This window comes from Haliotis cracherodii, unplaced genomic scaffold, assembly GCF_022045235.1.
Source record: "Haliotis cracherodii isolate W230 unplaced genomic scaffold, xgHalCrac1.p SCAF_2, whole genome shotgun sequence".
Classification (NCBI taxonomy): Eukaryota; Metazoa; Mollusca; class Gastropoda; order Lepetellida; family Haliotidae; genus Haliotis; species Haliotis cracherodii.
The window spans coordinates 58,098,505-58,119,571 of record NW_027266275.1 but is presented as its reverse complement, the minus strand read 5'-3'; the positions used below and the strand labels follow the sequence as shown (position 1 = coordinate 58,119,571).

Below are 21,067 nucleotides of genomic sequence, written 5' to 3'. Positions count from 1 at the left end.
CACTCAGACACAGTATACTGACACCAAGCCGACCAGTCCTTGTTTAAGCCCCTTAATGACGAGCGCCAGACAGGGTAACAACAAGTACCATCTTTAAACATCTTTTGGTATGACGCAGCCGGGGATCAAACCCCGGACCTTCCGTGGACGCTCTATCACAAGACCACGGAGGCGGTCCAATTATCATAATGACCATAATTATACACACACAAATTGTCAAAAAGGCAAAATGAAGGGTTTGACAGTGAGAAAATCCAATATATCAAGATCTCCATAAATTATGGCAAATATATGATATTTACGCTGAAAGTATGCTCAAAGACAACACACCTGGACGCAATTATCAAGGTCAACACAGTGTCCATTCTTGGACCAGCCTACTCAAACACAAGCTTAGAATCCCTCTCCAGATCCAGATCAAGATCAACAGTGGGCAATGGCCAGCAAATGGTGAGTGTCGGTGACTATCACCATGTATTTTTATCTTGCCCAGTACTCCCTTAAACCAAACTACTAGTCTTAAGAGCATTGAAGAGTTTGGGTGAGGTGGAATGGGGTCTAACATCACATTCCAAATTTCTGAACATATCTATGTAGCAATGTGAGTGAGTGAGTGAGTGAGTGAGTGAGTGAGTGAGTGAGTGAGTGAGTGAGTGAGTGAGTGAGTGAGTGAGTGAGTGAGTGAGTGAGTGAGTGAGTGAGTGGTTTTACGCCGCTTTTAGCAATATTCCAGCAATATTACAGCAGGGGACACACATTGTACCCATGACAGGAATCGAACCCGGGTCTTCGATGTTACGCGCAAATGCTTAAACAACTAAGCTACCCGACTATCCTCAATGTGCAAGGGTTTATGGTGCCAGCCCCTTGAGATACCATGCCGCAGTTTAACATGGATAACTATTCAGACATAGTATACTGACACAGTACAAGCCTTTGTTTTATTCCCTCAATGCTGAACACCAGGGTAACAAGACAGGGTAACAAATAGTACCATATTTGGGGGTTTGACAAGGATGGAGATCGAACCACAGATCTTCCACTCTCTGGGAAGACACTCAATCCACTAGACCACGGAGGCAGTCCACTGTAGAGAAGAAGTACTACTATATTATTTATGTCCATGTGTATATCATATATACAACATAGACATATAGTAATTTCTGTCTACAACTACAAGGCAATAGTTTTAACATAAACATGCTGCCACAGGTGTTCCACCATCAAACACACAGCCAACAGGTTCCATACACAGCAAGCTCCATGTGCATGACACATGCTCCATGCTTACAAATCAATCAACATTAGCACTGAACCAATCAACCGTGAAATAATAAGGGCTTAGCAATCTGCTAATCGGATCAAATCTGAATTTTTGTGAGGTAAACTTAATGCAAATGATGGTTGCAATTCTGTTTGGACAATACATGTAATAATATGTAGTATATTCACCGTATTAACTTAATAAGCAAACCCCCCGACAAACTTCTAGACCAATGTGCAAGTACCTGCTACAAAGACTGCTCATTTAAATGAGTCCAAATTTTCTTGTGTACATTAGAGATTTCTTACAGAAAACTAGCCTGTTATAGACCCTGAAACAAATATATCCAACATGTCCAATACAGCCCATGCAAGTCTATAATAGTGGGCAAGTCTCGATTACTGTAGTTTCCTAAAATGAAGAGAGTCATCTCCTAGGCTCTTTATATTTCTCAATATAATTTAGCAACTTTTTTCCCCTGTAAAATATGTTAATTTCAGAAACTAGAAGTTAGTCCAACAGAAACTCAGTTTGTTCACTTCCACTAAATCTCTGAAAACAGATATATCTCCTTGTGTATCGTTTAAATAAGTGGCCGCCATTTGTCAATTTTCTGATATCCAGAGGCGCTTATTACAACAAATATGGTATATTCTTTACATACATTCTATAAGCAGTAATGATAAAATTTCCTGTTCATTGATTTTGGGACAAGAAAAGTATGAATTCAATGTAATCATAGTAATGGCGACAGTACATCTAGCATGATTAGTATCATTATCATGTATTGGCTTTGCAAGTTACTACCATATTTATTTGAAACAATACATACCATGTATACTGCAAACATGTCATACATTGTAGCCACACATATTTCACATGTACTGTTATATCAACCACTATCCTCTGATTGTTCGATAATGATAATAAAACATGATAAAAGCTACTGAAGACTTAAAAATATAAAATGTGTAACTAGCAATGTACCCATCAAGTTTTCATTATCAGGTTATTATTTGAACACACAGAAAAAACAACAAGAAAGGCAATTCATACATATGAATATGTCAACATGTTCAATATCTGTTCATAACTCATAATTATAATAACTGATAAAGTAGCACCTGTCATGCAATACAAATAATTGTGAAAATATCAAAGAATGGATCTTGACTGATAGTGATAGGTCACTGAGCTTGTAATAAATTTGAAATACCACAGTCCCAACTGTAAATATTACACCACGGACTTACTGACTGAATCTGTTAAGATTGACCCTTACAAGTAACAATGTTTGGAAGTTACATGTATACGGTGTCCGAAATACTTTTTACTCCCAACAAGTCAAGCAGACTAATGACTTATACATGTGTCTGTACAGAAAGTTGCAGGCTCCCATTTGTAAATACGTATAAATATTAAATATTGTAGATAATCATTTTCTTCAGATTATATTGGCTCTGTGCCATAAACATTTACTGCTTTATAATCACAGTAGATCCTGGTCTCAGGAAAGTGAGTCACATGTCAATGTCTAAATCTAATTTAAAATTGTCAGTGTGGGACTGGTAATGAAGGTTTTTACGAGACAGCCAGGCAGGAAGGAAAAAATGTCACCTATTCCCACAGAAAGGTTCCCAGCCACGGGAAAGTGGACAGACAGCTATCTCTTTATTCAACAGTTAAGGAGTTTTGCTCTGGAAACATAAGGCTGACAGATGGACAGACGGACATGCTGACCTTTATATCCCTCGTTTTTTTCAAACCCAAAAAGGGTGAACTATCCTCAAATGGTCTGTCATTTCCGAGTTCTCCCAATCTATACAATCTGACTGAGTCTTAATATTTGAATGTGTTTATGGCACACTAAAGATTGAAATTTGAAAGTCTTCTTATTTTATAAGGGCTAGTAACCTTTGGCTGGGCTTGTTTGGTTTTTGAGTGAATTTCCATCCCTGCTTCATGTCATGATATTATCATGATTATGATACTGATGATATGTACCTGAATAGCAAGCATGGTTAGGTCACAATACAATATGTACTCTGCAAAAAAAATAAAGAAACACAAAAGTAGTAAAATCATTAATATCTGACAGAGTGTTGCCGACATCCATACAAACTAAATACCAAAATTGAATTGGTCAATTCTGCATGGATAGGGATTGATTTGTGTGGAAAGAATGAAGTACTGCAGACATTTGGCAAAAAGATAGAAATAAATGATAGATTGCAAAGGAGACAAGATTGCTTTCGTCATGAGTCACAGTTCATGCTTTGCCGTGAGAATGTTTACAGGCATAGAGGGGGAACGTTACACATGAAACTGCATGAGGGAAGCGGACAGATTTGGTTGTGGTAGTGTGATGATGTGGGCAGCCATCTCCTACACTGATAGAACAGACTTGGTACAAGTTCTGGGGAATTAAATGGCACAATGTTACACGGATGAGATTTTTCGGCAACACATCCTTCCCATTATGCAGTAAGCGAACGTCATTTTCAAACAAGACAACTCCCAACCTCACATAGCAAGACTTAAAACAGACTTTTTCAGGAATCACAACAACCAGGTCCTGCAATGGCTCTCCAGATCTCCAGATTTAAACCCAATCAAACATTTATGTGATTCACTGGATCAACGACTGTGAGCATGTCAGCAACAACCACAGAATATCCGAAAGTTGGCACAAGCACTGCGGGCAGGGAGGGAGAACATTCCTCAGGCCACAATTTGGGATCTGATTGCTTCCACGGGACGATGATGCCAGACAGTTTTGGACTCTATTCGATTATTCATATGATATATAAAATATACATGTAAAATCACTTTTGCCTTTCTTTTTTTGCAGAGTGTTTGTCATCCATGAAATGTTTACACTCAGTCACTCCTATTATCAGAACTGAACAGGAAGCATATTGAAGACCCACCAAAACATTACAGGCATAATCAGTAATTTACACATGGCAAGATCCCCAATATTGTCAAAAGCTTTGTGGTTAGAAACAGGTAACCTAAACTTATTGACTTTACTAGCCCAAATTTGTGTACTTTGTAGGAAGTTTTAATCAGACAATGTTAAATCAATTGGCTTATTGCGATATATTGTTTTGTACTGACTTATTGATACTGTCAGTTAATTCTTGCACTATTTAATGCCCCTAATCAATATTATTAATATTATCATTGTCAGGTTGATATAGTTTGTGAATTCAAACATGAAACTGGATGTCAAGGGTTACCTAAAGCTATACTATCTATTTCAGGCAATATAAACCAGGAATATGAAGTTTGGTAGCTTGATCCTGATTATTTTTTTCATCCTCAACATTTAATAAGGTTTTTTTTATTCTTGTCTGGGTTGGAGAGACATTCTGATGTGGGTGTGTATTAAGGAAATGACTTTTTTTGTTGCTATACTGCAGGGTTGAGCAGGTTGCCAAAAACAAAGACTTTTTAATGTGGCATAACATCAACAGACTCACACTAACAAGTTCAAACAAACACAAACACTGCGGTTTATTTTAGACAAATTAGAGGCAATTCCCAATTCCAATCCACCATTGCCAACAAACCGATCAAATAGTCAGTTGCTCAAATAATTATTTATAATTTTCATATTTTATTGTATATGTTAGAACTAGCATTATCTGAAAAAAAACCCCACTAAATTCAAGATTCACATCACAAAGTGACATTTACCTAAGTAATGAGTACAGAAAATACTTACTTTTTTGATAAATGCCTTGATACATCACTCTTACGAAAACCATCAAGCATAAACAATCTTTTAGCCAGTCTGGAAGCAGATGGTCTATCCACTCCCTTCATTGGCTGATGGTAAAGACTCTCTGCATCTGAGAATTCCAACTCCAGGTCTATATGGTTGATGTCTTGTACTTCACCAAACTCATCCCTGGATGTATAGTGAGTTGACAGGGTTGATCCCGATCTACTGGTTTCCAAAGCACTATTATTTACAGCAACTCTTTCACCATAACCATTAGGTGAATCATCATCATCTTTCAGTTTATCTTTCACTTTGGCTTTTAGCGGTTTTGGATCATCAAGACTTATGAATGCAGGCATGAACACTCGCTCAGAAGTCTTTTCTGTCGGCTTCCTTTCCGGAGAGTTGTGTAAACTCCGTGAAGCAGGCTCACTAACATTATCAAGGGAGGCAGTGGAACTGTCATTGCAGTAAGCAAGCTGGTCCAAGGAATAGGCCATGTTGTCATCAATGTCTATAGTCACAAGCTGCATTGCATTTCCAGACTCTAAGTAATTCTCATGGCTTTTACTGGTTCTTACTAACTGCTGTGGTTGGGCTTGTTTTGACTGACTTGTAATTTTCTCTGCACTTTTACTGGTGACCATGACCCTATTGATGGCATCTTCTGAATTTGGCACTTCCGGGAGAGAAGAGGACTTCTCTCCTACATCCGAGTCAGAACTGTGGATGTCAGGGTGCACACCGCTATCACCGGAACTTGGTACATCCTGTAAACTTTTGTCTGAGCCACGGTCACCATTGACAATTATCACCTCAACTGGTGACCTCACAGCCTCTTGGGAACTGTCCTCAGTAACAGGAGACACTTTTTCTCCTTGTGAAAGCTGCATTTTTTCATTGAGAGAGGCTATGAGTGATTCGCTCCCTGAGGACTGAGACATATCACTAAGGTCTTCGACAGTAGCAACAGGTGCCCTTGGAAGCTCAAGAGGAAAGGCTGGAGACGGTGTATTTTTCACAGTCTGCTGTACCCCAGACAGATTGAGGTGAGGGGAATAGACCAGGCTGGACTGGTCACTGCGTATACTTCCATCCACATCACTGTAACTCAAATCCTCCCCGCCACTCTTTGGGGTGACAGACTTGCTGCCATCTTGCCTTGATTTCGGCTGATGTGGAGGAGTAGTTTTGATTATCATGTCTCCTGTCATGAGAAATGTTTCAAAGCCTTTTCCCTTCCTGTTCTGTGGAGAAATAGCCTGAGGAGACACCTCCTCAATAATACCGTTTTCATGAACGGTCAAAGTGAGACTGTCTTTTTCCTTCAGTTTGTTGGCTTCCCTCTGTTCTCTAGCTGCCAATCGCCCATTCATAGGAGGCGGAGGGCTTCGAACAGGGATTGGAATGCGTGAGGGACTCTGGGTTGTCCTGCTTGCCATTTTGGGGGCCAGCAAAGGCCTACCAACAAACCACAGAGATAGTCGCCATTACTCCAAACTCCTCTTGCAAAAGTTATCTCCCATCTGAAACAGAAAAAAATAAGAGTTATGATGGTTTTAGCAGCAGTGGTTTATACTCATATACCACTTGTTAACCACTCATCGAAATCTAGTGTAATTAGTATGCTAACCAGTAGCACATTGTACTGGTAACTGATGTTATTACAACTTTTAGAAACCTTTTGAATTACATTAACAGCAAAAGAAAAGGGGAAAAGAGCAAGTTCATCGTTATCATGGTTATAGTAGTCATGAGTCACTGCTATTCCACATCCTCATGCTGTGGTATGTTTCAAATGTAATAATATATTATTGACAAACAGTTACAAATTATATGAAAATATGGTAGGCTGTTTACAAAATTAATCAAAGCAATCAATATATGACACATCCTGGGTGTTACAAACTGCCGGAAGTTAAAGCGACTCTAGGACTTTCTCATTTGATTTAATTATTATTTTAGACTTGGGACGCCAAAAGTCTCAACACTGGAGTTTTGACAAGGAGCACTTAGTTTCATTTTTATTTTCAAACACTATTATAATTAACTAAACAGGTTAAAATCACTATGCTCATAATACTTCTGAATGACTGTTCATAATCCTAAAGATTTTGTACCAGCTAAGAATATGATTTCTGTCTTGATAAACAATCTAAAGCTGTCCTTTCCAAGAATCAATCCAAAGTTAACTCAGTATTTATGCCCTCCACAGGTGTCATATCAAACAATGAAATGATCTAGTTTGTATGCACTGTTCGTAAACAAATTAAAAAAGATACTAAACAGTTTCCGGGCGTATAAAAAGGTGCATCAGTAATGTGGAATAGGTCAAATTCATTATCCACGATGAACTCATAGATCATTAACATTTAACAAGAAACAACCACTCACATAAACACGTTAGCAAAACGTAAGTTTTATCTCTGGGGCGAAAATATAAATAAAGGGGCAGTTCCATTTTGTTGGGCTTCTTGGGGGTGGACACTCGAGTCAGCTGTAAATATGATATGAAGATGTATATTGTCCGCTTAAAACTGAGTCTATACTGAACCTAGTATAGAAAACATATCAAAACGTGACCAGAGACACATGTTTGGCTTCATGAAATTTGACAGCGGGCGGAATAATACGGAAAGTGCTGGGTGTAAAACATCAAAAATAAACTTTCCCCGCAGGGACTCTCTACTTTCGAGTCTTATCGTCGTATCCATAGCCCCATTAGCTGAAATATGGGTTAACATAATCGAACAGAAGCTATTAATAATCAGTTACCTTTAATTAGTTCACTGATAGAGAGAATGTTGGAGGAATAATTTGATGGAAGAACAAGGAATTACATCCTTATACATCGGTCGACTTCCGCCATGCTGTCGTAACGCAAAATCCCGCTATCGGTCATGTGACCTTTTCATGCTATATGAAAATCGGACGAGAACTTGCGAGATCAGTAGAATAACATGGCAGAAATCGTGAAAACAGTGGTGGTGAGTTTGATCGAAAAATGATTTATAACTACGACTTATTTCACAATGCGTATCGATAACTGACAGTCACATACAGAAGAAATAATGGTCACTTATGTGGTCAGTTCTGGAAACAGTATTTTCAAAGATATGTCGATTGTACCGTGGATATGCGTTATTTCGTCTGCTCTTGGCGTCGACAGATCAGCTGATGTTTTCATTTACCAGTAGGCTATTTAATCATGGTTGGATGGTTTTTCAGGCACCTTTGTTTATTCAGTTATTTTTATATCATTAATTGCTTAAGTATACTTGAACGATAGCCGAAATTCGTGTCTGTAAATAAAATATACACTTCCACAGACATTAGTTCGCATTTGTACAAAAGGTTCAAAGGTTAAAGCAAGCACCATTGCCGCAAGACATGATGACATCATGCTCACCCATTATGAATGCTGCATTGTTCGAAGCCATATTTTGTTCATATGACGTTGATATGACACAGATCAAACATATAGAGAACCATCAAATGAAATCTTTGTATTTGTTACCTGTTCTGCAGGCCACCCACAAAGGACCAAAGGACATATAGAATACTAAACGCGCTCCCGTGTAATACCAATTTTATGAAACGAGTGAATAGTTCTGGTATCTGACGAGCGAAAGCGAGTCAGATACCACAACTATTCACGAGTTTCATAAAATTGGTTTTACACGAGAGCGAGTTTAGTATTTTATTTATTACTTGTCATTTATAATGTTTTTAGAATTATACTGTTGAGTGTAAATAGGCTGACACCTACACGATACTAATGGCATAATCCAATTGAGTTTAACAGAATAATACTTTAAACACGTCAAAAGTTGAAACGTATGAATTTAATATCATACAATGGTCCACCTTTAGGATTCAGGCGTTCGTCCCACAAACGTATCGTAGCGCTAAGGCTATCACAACTCACATAATTTAACTTAGACCAACGACTGTCGTTGCGCTACCGCACGATCGCCTTGTGGAACGGGGCCTTGCACCTCAAAGTTTACATTGACGTCACAATACCCGATGACGTAATTTGTGGAATTTTGTTGCACGATCCATCGGCGAAACAATGCCATGTGACGTCAGCCTAGCAACAAGGTTGCTGGGGTCATCGAGTGTGCATAAGCTCCTCCCAGTGATCTATCATCTCCACATACAATGTCGTTGAATACGCCAGGGGATGTTGAGAGCTTTCAATATTTGTTCGTGAAACGTGTTCCGAGAGTACATAAGCACGCGTTTTGGTATTACACAATGTGTAATAAAGCTGTATGTTTATTAAACGGGTGATCTCTTCACGGGCAAGTAATAAAATGGTTTATGACACATGGGACGATTTCATTCATTCACCCAAAATTCAGTTTATCAGTTGATATATCTTGATCAGATAGATTTTTTTATACCACCTACAATGAATTATGGTGAGTTCATGGTCTTGCAATTATTTGAGAGTGTTGAGTTAGCTGAATAAACATGATGAACTTGTATGCTTGATGACACAAGATAACATGTTCATTCATGGATATAGAGTTTGGGGTCATGTCCTTAATGCTTTGTGTGACAATTCAGGGCAACTGACATGTTCGGTCATAACAGTGGAAGGACTGACCTGTAGCTACAGTGCTTTTAGGCCTTTGCAGGTCAACTTTTATTACTTGGTTCACAAAATCAACCAACATGAAAAAAACTAAAATATTTTTTTTAAAATTACTTTTGGAATTGGACCGACAATTGGGTATTATCCCAAGAGAAGAATTTGAAAGCAAACCAACTAACGCAAAATTATATCTTTTTCAACATGTAAAAAGGTTCGCTGAGCACCTTTAGAGTACTCTACCACAACTTCTTGTGAGGAGATCTCTGCTGAAGGTCACATGTCCCCAAGACTAGCAACCTTCGGATTGTTAGCCAGACTGAGCTGTGTCCACATTGTTAAACTTAGTGCGAATTTTCCTAGTCATTCCTGAGACATTACAGAACTGAACAGAAAGGGTAGAATAGGTTATGGACACTTTTGAGGTTACGGATAGGCATGGTGTCTCATGACTTTAGTCTGCGGACACTCACGAGTGATCCTGATGCCATTTGGCACACTCGTCCCATTCCATAATCGACAAGAAACCGAGTGGTGAGGGATGAGCTGATATGGCACGAACGGTTCCAATGACAGGTTTTAATAATATTGTTGGGTGATTTGGACACAGAAAAGTGTGGGAGGAAACACTCTAAGGATTACATGGATCATAATAAGGAACTGGAAAGGCATAGGCATGGCTAATGACGCCACAAGAGTGAGTCTGATTTTGAATCATTACTGATGAAGTGTAGTGAGTGAACATGGTTTGGATGGAAATTCCATGACAGTTGACTCTATCCCAAACAATTTGACATAACTACTTTATCCTGCTAACTCATCATTTTTGTAAGAAGAATAAAGGCAACTGTAAATGTGCAAACAATAAGAAACAAGAATACCCAGACAAGTGTATATATTTGTATGCTTCATGTCTTCTGCTCCAATGTTTGAAATTGCATTAGAAGGGGTACGTATCTGGCCACATAATTTCACAAATAACATCATAGTGACTAAGGGTTTTTGTGACATGTTTGAAAAGTTTGTGGTACTGTGTTCTAAATGTAGGCCAGGTTCACACAGTGTTCACATTCATACATGTGCCTGTATTTAGAGCTCAACTAATAAGTCTACCTTAACCATGTTAACAAATGCTTAATAAAATAAAATTTGGTTTGTGATTCATCATGTTCATGTGATGTCTCATTTCTTATTCATAATCATGATTATTGATGAATATATTTATCAACTCGATGATCAAGTTTATATAGTTACATGGTTTGGGCTCCCGACTAATGACAGTGGTAACACAAACAGCCTATTTGTCACTGCCAATTATCAATCCCAATCTTTCTAATTTTCATTTTTATTTATCATATTCATTAATTACAAATGTACAATGTTGAAGTTTTCAATTTAAGTTGCGTGTAATAATCATGGGTGGCTGCTCACATTGTACATGTATGGATGTCACAGTTTATGTTGGAAAATCCTTCAACAATCTTATTCATGTTGCTTATATTTTGTTTAGTTACATAGGATAGTGCATTATGAAGTGTCTTACTTACAACTTAGACAGCTGCTCAGTGGGGCTAGGTAATATTATTACCCTAGTCAATGGATAAGTGTATACCTGAATTTCAGTCTCAGCTCCCTAGGAAATATGAAACCCGAGCCGCCTGTGGAGCGCTAGACGGTTAACGGTTACATTACCTTCTCATCCTATGCCCATTCTTTGCTGGGTTGACAAAGGCATATTTTGAACAGTGCAAAGCCCAAAAAACTCTCAGTAGTCAAGCTTGATGAACACAGTCACCCATCCACCTACTCTCCGCGACCAACATGACTTAACTTCTCCTGATTGTAACACGTGTGCTGTACACAGAAACACATGACACCACTTTATGCTATACTAGTAGTTCAAAACATTTCCCAATAGCATATAAGCTGAGCAATGCTGAGTGAGACCTGGATTTGATCACAGGAATCCAAAGCTCTGATTAAATATAATGTATATGAAGAGAGGGGTGATTGATACTATAAACCTGACAAAGGCATACAATTGTATTATTGTATTCAGTTTGAATCCCTACATGAGAACAATGTGTGAAGCCCATTTCTGGTTTATTATAACATGCATAGATCACATCCATGCCAAAACTTATTTGATTGTTATTATGGCCTACATTTGCAGGGTTAGAAACTAACAGTTTTTGTCCACTAGTCCTTATAATGATAACATATAGCAAAACCCTTAAAATGGGCCAATTTCTACTAGTCCTTAGGATACCTTCACTATTGGGCAGTTTGGTAAGGACTACAGGACTAGTGACAATTTCTAACGCTGATTTGACATGTTTGAAGCGAGGCCCCCAAAGTGTTTGTTCTTTGGGTTTGGTGACCAAACTTTGGTCTAAAATAACTTACATAATAAAATAGAAAAATTTTGACAAGCTTTTTTGCATGACACTAACCATGTTCATATTCTATAGAAATATCAAAGTGCCCTGATGTCGAAACTGCACTTGACAAGCCCAAAAGGCCTTATAATCTTTCATACACACATTATGTGTCACAGGCACAAGAGTCATCATGCGTCATGTGCAGTTTGTACCTTCATTTTAGGGATAGCAGGTTAGAGTTACCACAAAGTTATATAATGGATTATATATGTCCGTTGTTTTCCATGTTGTGTTACCATGGTTACATGTGTCTATATTTATTATGACAGTCAATCACAAGCTACTTGTTAGTGTCTACTTACAACATATGTTATGTAGTATCACTGTTCATTGCTGTTTGATTGCTTGTACTTCACATGACAATGTATCAGTGTAATCTTCAGATCATCATCAGCTTGATTGTTTGTTTCTGGATACAACATTTATTAAATGGCACATTACATGACCATTTGAATATTGATTGCTCTTTCCTAAGTTTTCGAGGCTGGTTTCAGGTGATTTGTTATTGTTCTGACCTTGAACTAGTTGGAAATTATTGTCATTGCTGGGGGCATTATGACTCAACAGGAAGTGTAGCGTGTGAATAAAATTTTAGTTTTAACACTTTCATTTATCATGACCTGACCAACAGGGCAAATCTTCATCTATGAAAGGTTATGTCCTGGACTCTAAGACAAGGTTAGTGTGTCACATTTGCCCCCTGATAACCAGTGTCTAGTTATTGAAGTTAGCGGAGTACTATGGTACTTCATTTATCAGTCCTGAGGACAAGTTTTTTTTTAAGAATGATGGCCCCATTATGATAAATATTTATTTGACCAGTTCTCCATCATGTCCAAGTATCAGTATAATAAGCATGTGAAACATATCCATTCTATCCTGATAGAAATGCTTTTGATACTGCCCCACCTTAATCCAAATGTTTATGACAATTTCTTTGGAGTTTATGCAGAAATATGATATCATAACTACATTTATGTCAGATGACTTCTGTTACCATGATTACTGACAGTCACAAATTCATCTTCGTGATCACGTGTATTAGACCAGACATAGAATCTGACAGTCACATGTGTGATAATCTCAGCAGCATAAAACCCTAACATTCCTGACACATTTTATTGTATAGGTACATATGTCTAAACGTTGACCTTACTGTATACATGGTATATGTACATGAAATACAAACTTGGTTTGTATCCATAAGTATTTGTCATGTTGTCATCCATGAACTAGTCACTCCTGCTGGAATATTATTTCTTTCCTACTCATGTACAATGTGTGAAGTCCTTAATGTGCTCCATCTTCATTTGGCTAGAATATTTCTAAAAGTGTTGTAAAACTAGGGTCTAAAGGATAGGCCAGATCATCAACATGGTCAAGGCTGCCCAATCCATTGCCATTGATGTATCATCAGTAGCCAACATGATAATCAACATCTGAGTAACCATGATAACATGATATATAAAATAAATGTACTTGAGTACATATCTATAACAGTATGAGTCAAACCATTCTCTATCATATATATAATACAGACAATATCTGCACTTAGTGAGGTCGCCCATACAATAGCAAGATAAACAGGTCACACATGGTTTTAGTGTGGTTATTATCTGGACATTGTACATTAGATGTGTAGCAACAAGCTCAAAGGCTTCTATCTTCACAAAAATTTGCTTTAAGGGCATTAATACTTCACTTAAGAAACCCTGTATTATGTGAATGTAGAATGAAAAATAATACACATGCTATGATTAGTAATTAAAGAAGTCATTATTGTAAATTAGATCAAGATTTATTTCCTGTGTTCGAAATAAAAGGGGTTGGGGTCTTCAGTTGTCTAATCTAGGAACGTCTAAATCTGAACTTTTAGCATTAGTGTTATCATGGTTTTGACAAATACTTGCACGCTTAATTTCAAACACTGATTTCCAAACAGTTTATTTATCTGAAAACATGAAATCGATATTATCATTTAGTGAGCATGATTAAGACTTTATGTCCAAACAACTTTCAGACTGCTTAAATAACACTATGGTTTGCAGAGTTAAATGAGTAAGAAAATACATAATAAACTGACCATTTGTTCTGACCATTCATGAAAATAGCAATATGGTATTCACATTTAACATTCTCTGAAGTGAAAATATTGTTTGTTTTCACAAAAACAGCCCTGCCAATCAATGTATTATATTCTGTTCTAACAGAAATTACATATTAATGTAAAAGGATGTTTGTCTTCTATCCCTAATTGCAAAGACCATCTCCCTCATTAACTTTCAACCTTAACAACCCCGATATGTCTTATCAACATAAAACATGGCTTTCTATCTTTTCATAAGGTGGTACATAAGCACATCATATGCTTTCATAGGAATTCTATCATTGTGCATCTCGGTAAGTTTAAGCAAGTAATGCATTTATATATAAGGGACATCGGCCACATTCACCATGAGGTGTTTGGGGACCAACTTGTTGAGAAAGTACTTGCAAGCAATTACATGGATAGAGTTTCAGTCTTTTCAAATCTGTTCATACCCCACATTGCAGAGCTATATGATAGAATTGGCTGTATTTGGATGTCGAATATCTTTAAAACCACAGATGGGTCAACCATACCAAGTTTATACAATTGATAGATGAGTTCCATTAACATTAGATACCTCTTGATGATAAGTCTAGGATACATGTATTCGTTTTTCCTGTAGATGAGAAAATTATTCCTAAATATCTGTATGAGTCAACCGTTGAAACGTTTTACCTTATAAAACTATTTTTCATTTCTCGATAAACATTCACCTCCTCTAAATACCACAATAATTGTCTTGTCTAGATTGTTGTTGTTGTTGTTGCATTAGGTGTTTAAGAGGTCGCCTTCTGCCTAGGCAATTTCGGCTGACCTGTCCCTCTTTGGGACTCCTGTGTGTGAGAAGGGTTCACATATATATTGTGAGTTCGGTGTTCACATAATTTCTGTTTTTGCATTGATATGATTTCTTTTTTCTTATATTGATATGATTTCATTTTTATCCGTGGCTGCTCTGTTTATATACGTTCGAGCAGCTGTCCATCTCTCAGAAATAGAGTTAGTTTGGCCTTCGCTATTGCATCTCTTGGCTTTAGGAGATCTATGACAGATAGCGGATCTAACTGCAATTCTTGTTTTAACCTAGCCCGGGCTGGGGCATGGTCTTGACATTCTAGTAACAGGTGGTCAATGGTTTCAGCCTGATTGCAAGATGAACAAACCTTGTCATAGTGCTTTTTGTGACCAAGTCTGAGGCGTGAGATAGCAGTTTCAATTTTCCTTTCATTTGAGTATGAGTTTGGCTTTTGTTGGACCTTGGGTTGAATTTTGTATAGCCATCTGCCGATCTTACTTGCGTCCCATTGGGCTTGCCATCTTTTTGCTATGGAGGCTTTGATTTTGCTTTTTATCTCTAGTTTACTAAAGGGAATAGGCTCTATATCCGCTTTGTCTAGAGCTAGCTTCGCCAGTGAGTCTGCTTTTTCATTTCCATGAATATCTATGTGAGAGGGGATCCAACACAGCTCCACCTGTTGCCCTTGGTCCGATAGTTTTGTATATTCGTATAGAATATTGTTGACTGTGTTTGGCCTGGAGTTTGAGTTTCTCCCACTGATGGCCTGAAGTGCACTTAGCGAGTCTGATAGGACGACTGCCTTTGCTTCCGGGAGTTCCGGTATGAGTTTGAGTGCATGATGAATTGCCTCCAATTCAGCCGTGAATACTGACTGACCATCAGGCAAGCGAACTGAATGTGCTTGGGGTTTGGAGCTGTGGATATGGATCCCGTAACCAGCACTGTTGTTGATAGGATTCTTGGATCCATCAGTGTATATATGGGCCCAGCTGTCCCAGGTAGTTTGAATTTTAGTGATAGCTACTGATCGTAGTAGGGTTGGGTTTTCTCTTTTAGTGACTTCTGATGTTAAAGCAGTGTCAACTTTGGGAGTTTGTAAAGTCCAGGGAGGGTGTAACCCTTTGTAATGACTTTCTGGAGGCTGAATGTCATCGCAATTGTGACTTCGAATGAGTTCACGCACTAATATCCCAGATGGCTTTAGTGAGGGATTTTTTCGAGCTAGGGCTTCATCTCGAGCGTTTTTGTCTTGCCATATCTTTTTAACCAAAGGGTTTGATGTTCGTCCCCAGAACGATAATATTGCCTGCTCTCTTCTTAGTTTCAATGGGAGTTCTCCCGTTTCTACTTGTAGTGCTTCTAGTGAGGTGCCTGTCGCTGCGCCTGTGGCCAGCATTAGGGCTTTGTATTGTATTCTGTCTAGGCGCCTCAAGACAGTATTTGATGCTGAGTGAAAAGCCTCACAACCATAGTCAATTTTTGATCTGATAAGAGCTTTGTAGAGGTCCAGCTGAGTGTCCCTCGATGTGCCCCAAGATGTGCCTGAAATTGCCCGTAATACGTTCAGGTCTTTTTGACATCTGTTTTCCACATATTCTATATGCTTGCGCCAAGTGAGGTGTTGATCAAGGATAACTCCAAGAAATATTGCAGATTTTTCGAATTTGATGGGTTTGCCTTTTATGGAGACACGGGGTATCATAGCATCTTTCCCCCGGCGTTTGAATAGAACTCCAACCGTTTTTTCACTTGAAAGGGTGAATCCCCATTTATTGCACCATTGATCTACTCCGTCCAGGGCTGACTGGAGTTTTTTTCTGATTTGTGAGATATCTCTGTGCTTTACCCATATTGCTCCGTCATCAGCGAACTTAGAAGTTTGGGTAGGAGAGTTGACATGGTCAAAAAGATCATTGATCATGATATTAAACAGGGTTGGGCTTATGATGCTGCCTTGTGGCGTGCCATTGTCCAGTGCCATAGGATCTGATCGATTGTTCCCTATTTTAACTGATAGCGACCTGTCTTGCAGGAAGCTGTCTATGAAGTTTGCCATGTTCCCTTCAACTCCATTTTGTGATAGTTTTGAGAGGAGTCCGTCATGCCATACCATATCGAAGGCTTTGCTGAAGTCCAGAAATACTGCGGCTAGGTATTGTCTGTTTAATTGGGCTTTTTTTATTTCATTTTCCAGTCTTAGAATATGATCTAGACACGAGTGTCCCTTCCTGAAGCCACTTTGGTCAGGTTTTATGTGATTGCCAGTTTCAAGATGATGCATGAGCCTTTTTGTAACCATGGCTTCCATGGCTTTGCACATGTTTGAGGTGAGTGAGATCGGTCGATAGGAGTTTGGTAGGGCTTCTTCTTTCCCTTGCTTTAGCAGCGGGATAACCGCAGCATGTTTCCATGCTTTTGGGACTTCTCCTTTAGACCATATCGTGTTATACAACTCAGTGAGTAAGCCTTTGGTTTGATCAGGTAGGTTTTTCAATATCTCGTAGCTGGTTGTGTCAAGACCAGGTGCTGTGCCTTTTCTATGTTGTATCGCATCATCAAACTCTGTCACCGTAAATGGTATATTGTATACCAGATGCTTGCTTTGCGGCCGTTTTGAGATCTTAGGCATAAGCATTTTTTCCTGTTTGAATTCTTCGCTGCAATTTGTGTTGCTGCTCACAGATGAGAAGTGCTTAGCTAGAATGTTGGCCTTTTCTTTGACTGTATGGGCGTTGGCTAACTTGGGAATTTTTGTGGGTTTCCGCTTACCCCTGATTGCGTGTATTTTGCTCCAGACTGTTTTAGCATTTGTTTTCTCATTAAGGGATTTGCAGAAGGTCTGCCAAGACTCTTTCTTAGAATCGTCTATGAGTTGTCTTACTTTCGTCCTGGCTGCTCGGACTTGGGCAAAGGCTGATTTATCCCTTTTTGACCTATTTAGGGCTTTCTTTCTCACTCTCCTAGCTTTTGCTATTTCCCTGTTCCACCATGGTACCGGCGTTTTGCCAGTTTTGTGGTCTTTTTTTGGAATTGATTTTTCAGCTGCGGCAATAATTGCTGAGGTGAGATTTTGGCAAAAAAGATCAGGATCATCCGAGGCAATTTCTGAGGACTTGAATGATATACATTCCTTCCTGAATTTAGGCCAGTCAGCCTTTGCATAGTCCCATGTGGGCTGAGGATCGGGCTGTTCCTCTAATTGTGGTGGGCTACCTATGTAGGTGAGTATAGGAAGGTGATCGCTTCCCCAAGTGTCGTCATGGACTTGCCATTGGCAATGTGAGGCGAGGTGTTTGGTGGCAATTGTAAGATCAATTGAACTCCATGTGTTGTGGACTTGGTCATAACGTGTGTGACTGCCGTTGTTCAGAGTTATGAGATTGTCGTCCTCAACCCATTTCTCTACCATTTTGCCGTATTTGCATGAATCATTCCTGTCTTCCCAAAGAGGGCTGTGGGCATTAAAGTCACCAAGGATTATCCCATTTTTGCCTACTATTTGAGCTAGTCTTGTTAACTCTTCCATGTTCGTTTCATGGGTAACCCTGTGATATATGTTAGCTATGCGTAATTCGTTGCCATTTGCCAGTTTTAGGGAGATTACTTGGGTTTCAAGGTTTCCTACGTTTGCTTCAATATTCTTGGAGGTACAGCCGTCGTGGACAAGGGTGATTAGTCCTCCTCCCTTGTTGCCAGGCATAAGTCTTTTTCTGTCTTTTCTATATTGGGTGTACCCAGGTAGTGTGAATTTGGCTTTTTCACTGAGTTTAGTCTCCTGTATTAGAATGACATGAGGCTTGATCACCTTTTTTTTGACGAGTGCAGTCAGTTCATTGCCGTGGCTCTTAAGGCCATTTGCGTTCCACTGTAGTAAAAGCAAGTCCATGATAATTTATAGATGAGCGCTTATTGAGTTTTAGGGCATACCCTATTTAGGAACTGTTTCTTTGTTCCTTTGTATTTCATTATTTTGGAAGCCAGTTTGAGGATGCAGGTGGCTTTGGCTTTGACACTCATTTTTCTGCTTGTAATTTGGATCAATGCCGTTGCAATGAACTCTACAACTTTGTTTGTGTTCTGAGCCTTTTGTTTACCATGAGCTGGTGTTTTCTTTGCCTGACTGATTCGTTTGCTGTGTTCCTCAGTTTGAGGATTAGAAGGCATGGGGTTTGATTGGGGAGCTTGGGTCTTTTTCCCCTTGCGTTTGGCAGTGGCTTTGTGCCTGTGAGCAGGCGGATCAGTGCTCACAGATTCGATTGCTTGCTCAGTGCCCACAGATTCGATTGTTTGCTCAGTAGAGTGATCAGTAGTCGCTTGGGTTTTTTCGACCTCAATGGGTTGAATAGATTTGGATTCAGATTGCTGAGTAGATATTTTATTTATACGTTTGCTGATGAGCAAGCGTTTAGGACATTTCGGCGCCAAGGATGAATGACCCTCTTTCCTGCAGTTTGTACACCATGTGTTGCAGTTTTCTTTGCAAGAAACTCGGGAACAGTTTTTGCACTTGGGTGGCTGGTTACATGATGTTTTCGTATGTCCATAGAGCATACAGTTTGTGCATTGGGTTGGCCTTTTCCTGTATGGCATTGTTTCTATGTCCTTACCACCTAGATTAAGGTGGCCGGGGACTGACTGTCCAAGTAATGTGAGTATTACTACTCGTGTGTTGTTTGTGCCCATTGATTTGATCCTGAATGCCGACAGGATTGTAGGTTGGGTGACTTTCTTTTGAGCTTGACAGACAATTTGATAAAGCTCGTCGTCATTAATTTTTTTGTCAAGATGTACCGCACATCTGACATTGCTAAGCCACTTTGGGGTATCCCATTTTAGTTTGATCCCGTTTATGCTTTTGGGCATATCAATTGACTCTGTGAGGTTGTCCCCGACAACAACATACCCTCTTCCACACTTATTTATTCGAATAATATTTTTGTGCTTCAGCTCTTTGGCAATATCTTGAGCTGTTAGGATCTTATTAAGATCTTGGGAGAAGTCTGCGCTAAAGACTACTTTTTCCCATTTGGTTTGTGGTCTTCTATTTTGTTGTGTCTTTGATTCTGATGAGACCATTTTTTGTCTTTTCTGTACCATTTTAGCCTTAGGTGGGCTAGATTGTGGCTGTTTGCGTTTAAGCATGCCTTGAGCCCATAGGGCACTATAATCAATATTTTCTTTGTTTTTAGTTCCTGAGAACGTGAATCTGTCCTGAAAACGGTCAGGGACATTTAGCGCGGCTTGACTATAAGTCAAGTTGGCTGTTTTTTTGGCAGTTTTTCTGGTGACCAGAGTGAAGGGATTCCCTTCATTTGGGTTGGGCTGACCCTTTCGAGAACTGGGCTGGTTCTCTTGAGAGTTGGGCGAACTCTCAACAATTGTAATTTCTGGACATAAGTCCGCCATCTCCATTTCCAAGTTCATATTTGTCAGTCCCAGGGGCCTGGGTGATTGACAACCGTGCAGTTTAAGCTGGTGAGCGAACCGAGCTTGGTAGGCGCGGAGGGTTGTGTACAGTACGGGACCTGTGACACAACTGAGTCTAGATTTACTGTGAGGTCCCATATATCTGTACTAAGTTGTATCTCTACTCAATGGTATGAAATGCCTGTTAGACAGCTTAAGTTGTAGACTCCTGATGGAGTTGAGAAGGCAAATTGTATGTGCTGTGAGTGTACTTTGTGTGGAATTAGAGCTATACAATTGTGCACATATATCATCATCATCATCATTATCATCATTATGTATTATCATTAAGTACATTCGTATTTGCAAGCCGCAGTGCAATTCTATATTGACATGTTATTACACTACTAACATTAACTAGGCTAACTGAATAAAAACTCTGTTTTTAGCTGAAGAGAACATTTCATGATCTAGGATTGTATTAGGACATATACATGGCTCAGAATCTTACTGACTCACCATTCTGCTGTAATCATTGGTAAACTGGTAAAGTAACCTACCACCCTTTCAAAACAGGATGAGGTGAGACATTAAGTTACATAATTAACCAAGTACAGGTCTTTGAATGCTTAGAAATACATCTGTTTTATAACAATGTTCAAAGCTGGCAGGAAATCTGAGTCAGTGTCATAACTGTCTGTTACATAACAGACTTTCCCATCAGCTAATGAACATGAC

The 21,067-nt window shown here is 39.0% G+C and overlaps 2 protein-coding genes across 2 annotated transcripts in view; one reads left to right on the top strand and one right to left on the bottom strand.

Annotated features, from left to right (window-relative positions):
* LOC139468282 (PH and SEC7 domain-containing protein 4-like) overlaps positions 1-7,855 on the bottom strand; it is a 38,706-nt gene extending 30,851 nt beyond the window's left edge. The window contains exons 1-2 of the mRNA XM_071250152.1: positions 7,770-7,855; positions 4,995-6,520 (exon numbers count right to left, since the gene is read on the bottom strand). Coding sequence (XP_071106253.1) covers positions 4,995-6,436 — 1,442 coding nt within the window. The 5' untranslated portion in view covers positions 6,437-6,520; positions 7,770-7,855. The remainder of the gene's footprint in view (positions 1-4,994; positions 6,521-7,769) is intronic.
* Positions 7,856-7,923: 68 nt separating this feature from the next.
* LOC139468281 (sphingosine-1-phosphate lyase 1-like) overlaps positions 7,924-21,067 on the top strand; it is a 37,215-nt gene continuing 24,071 nt past the window's right edge. Inside the window, exon 1 of the mRNA XM_071250151.1 lies at positions 7,924-7,981. Within this exon, the coding sequence (XP_071106252.1) occupies positions 7,955-7,981 (27 nt within the window). The 5' untranslated portion in view covers positions 7,924-7,954. The remainder of the gene's footprint in view (positions 7,982-21,067) is intronic.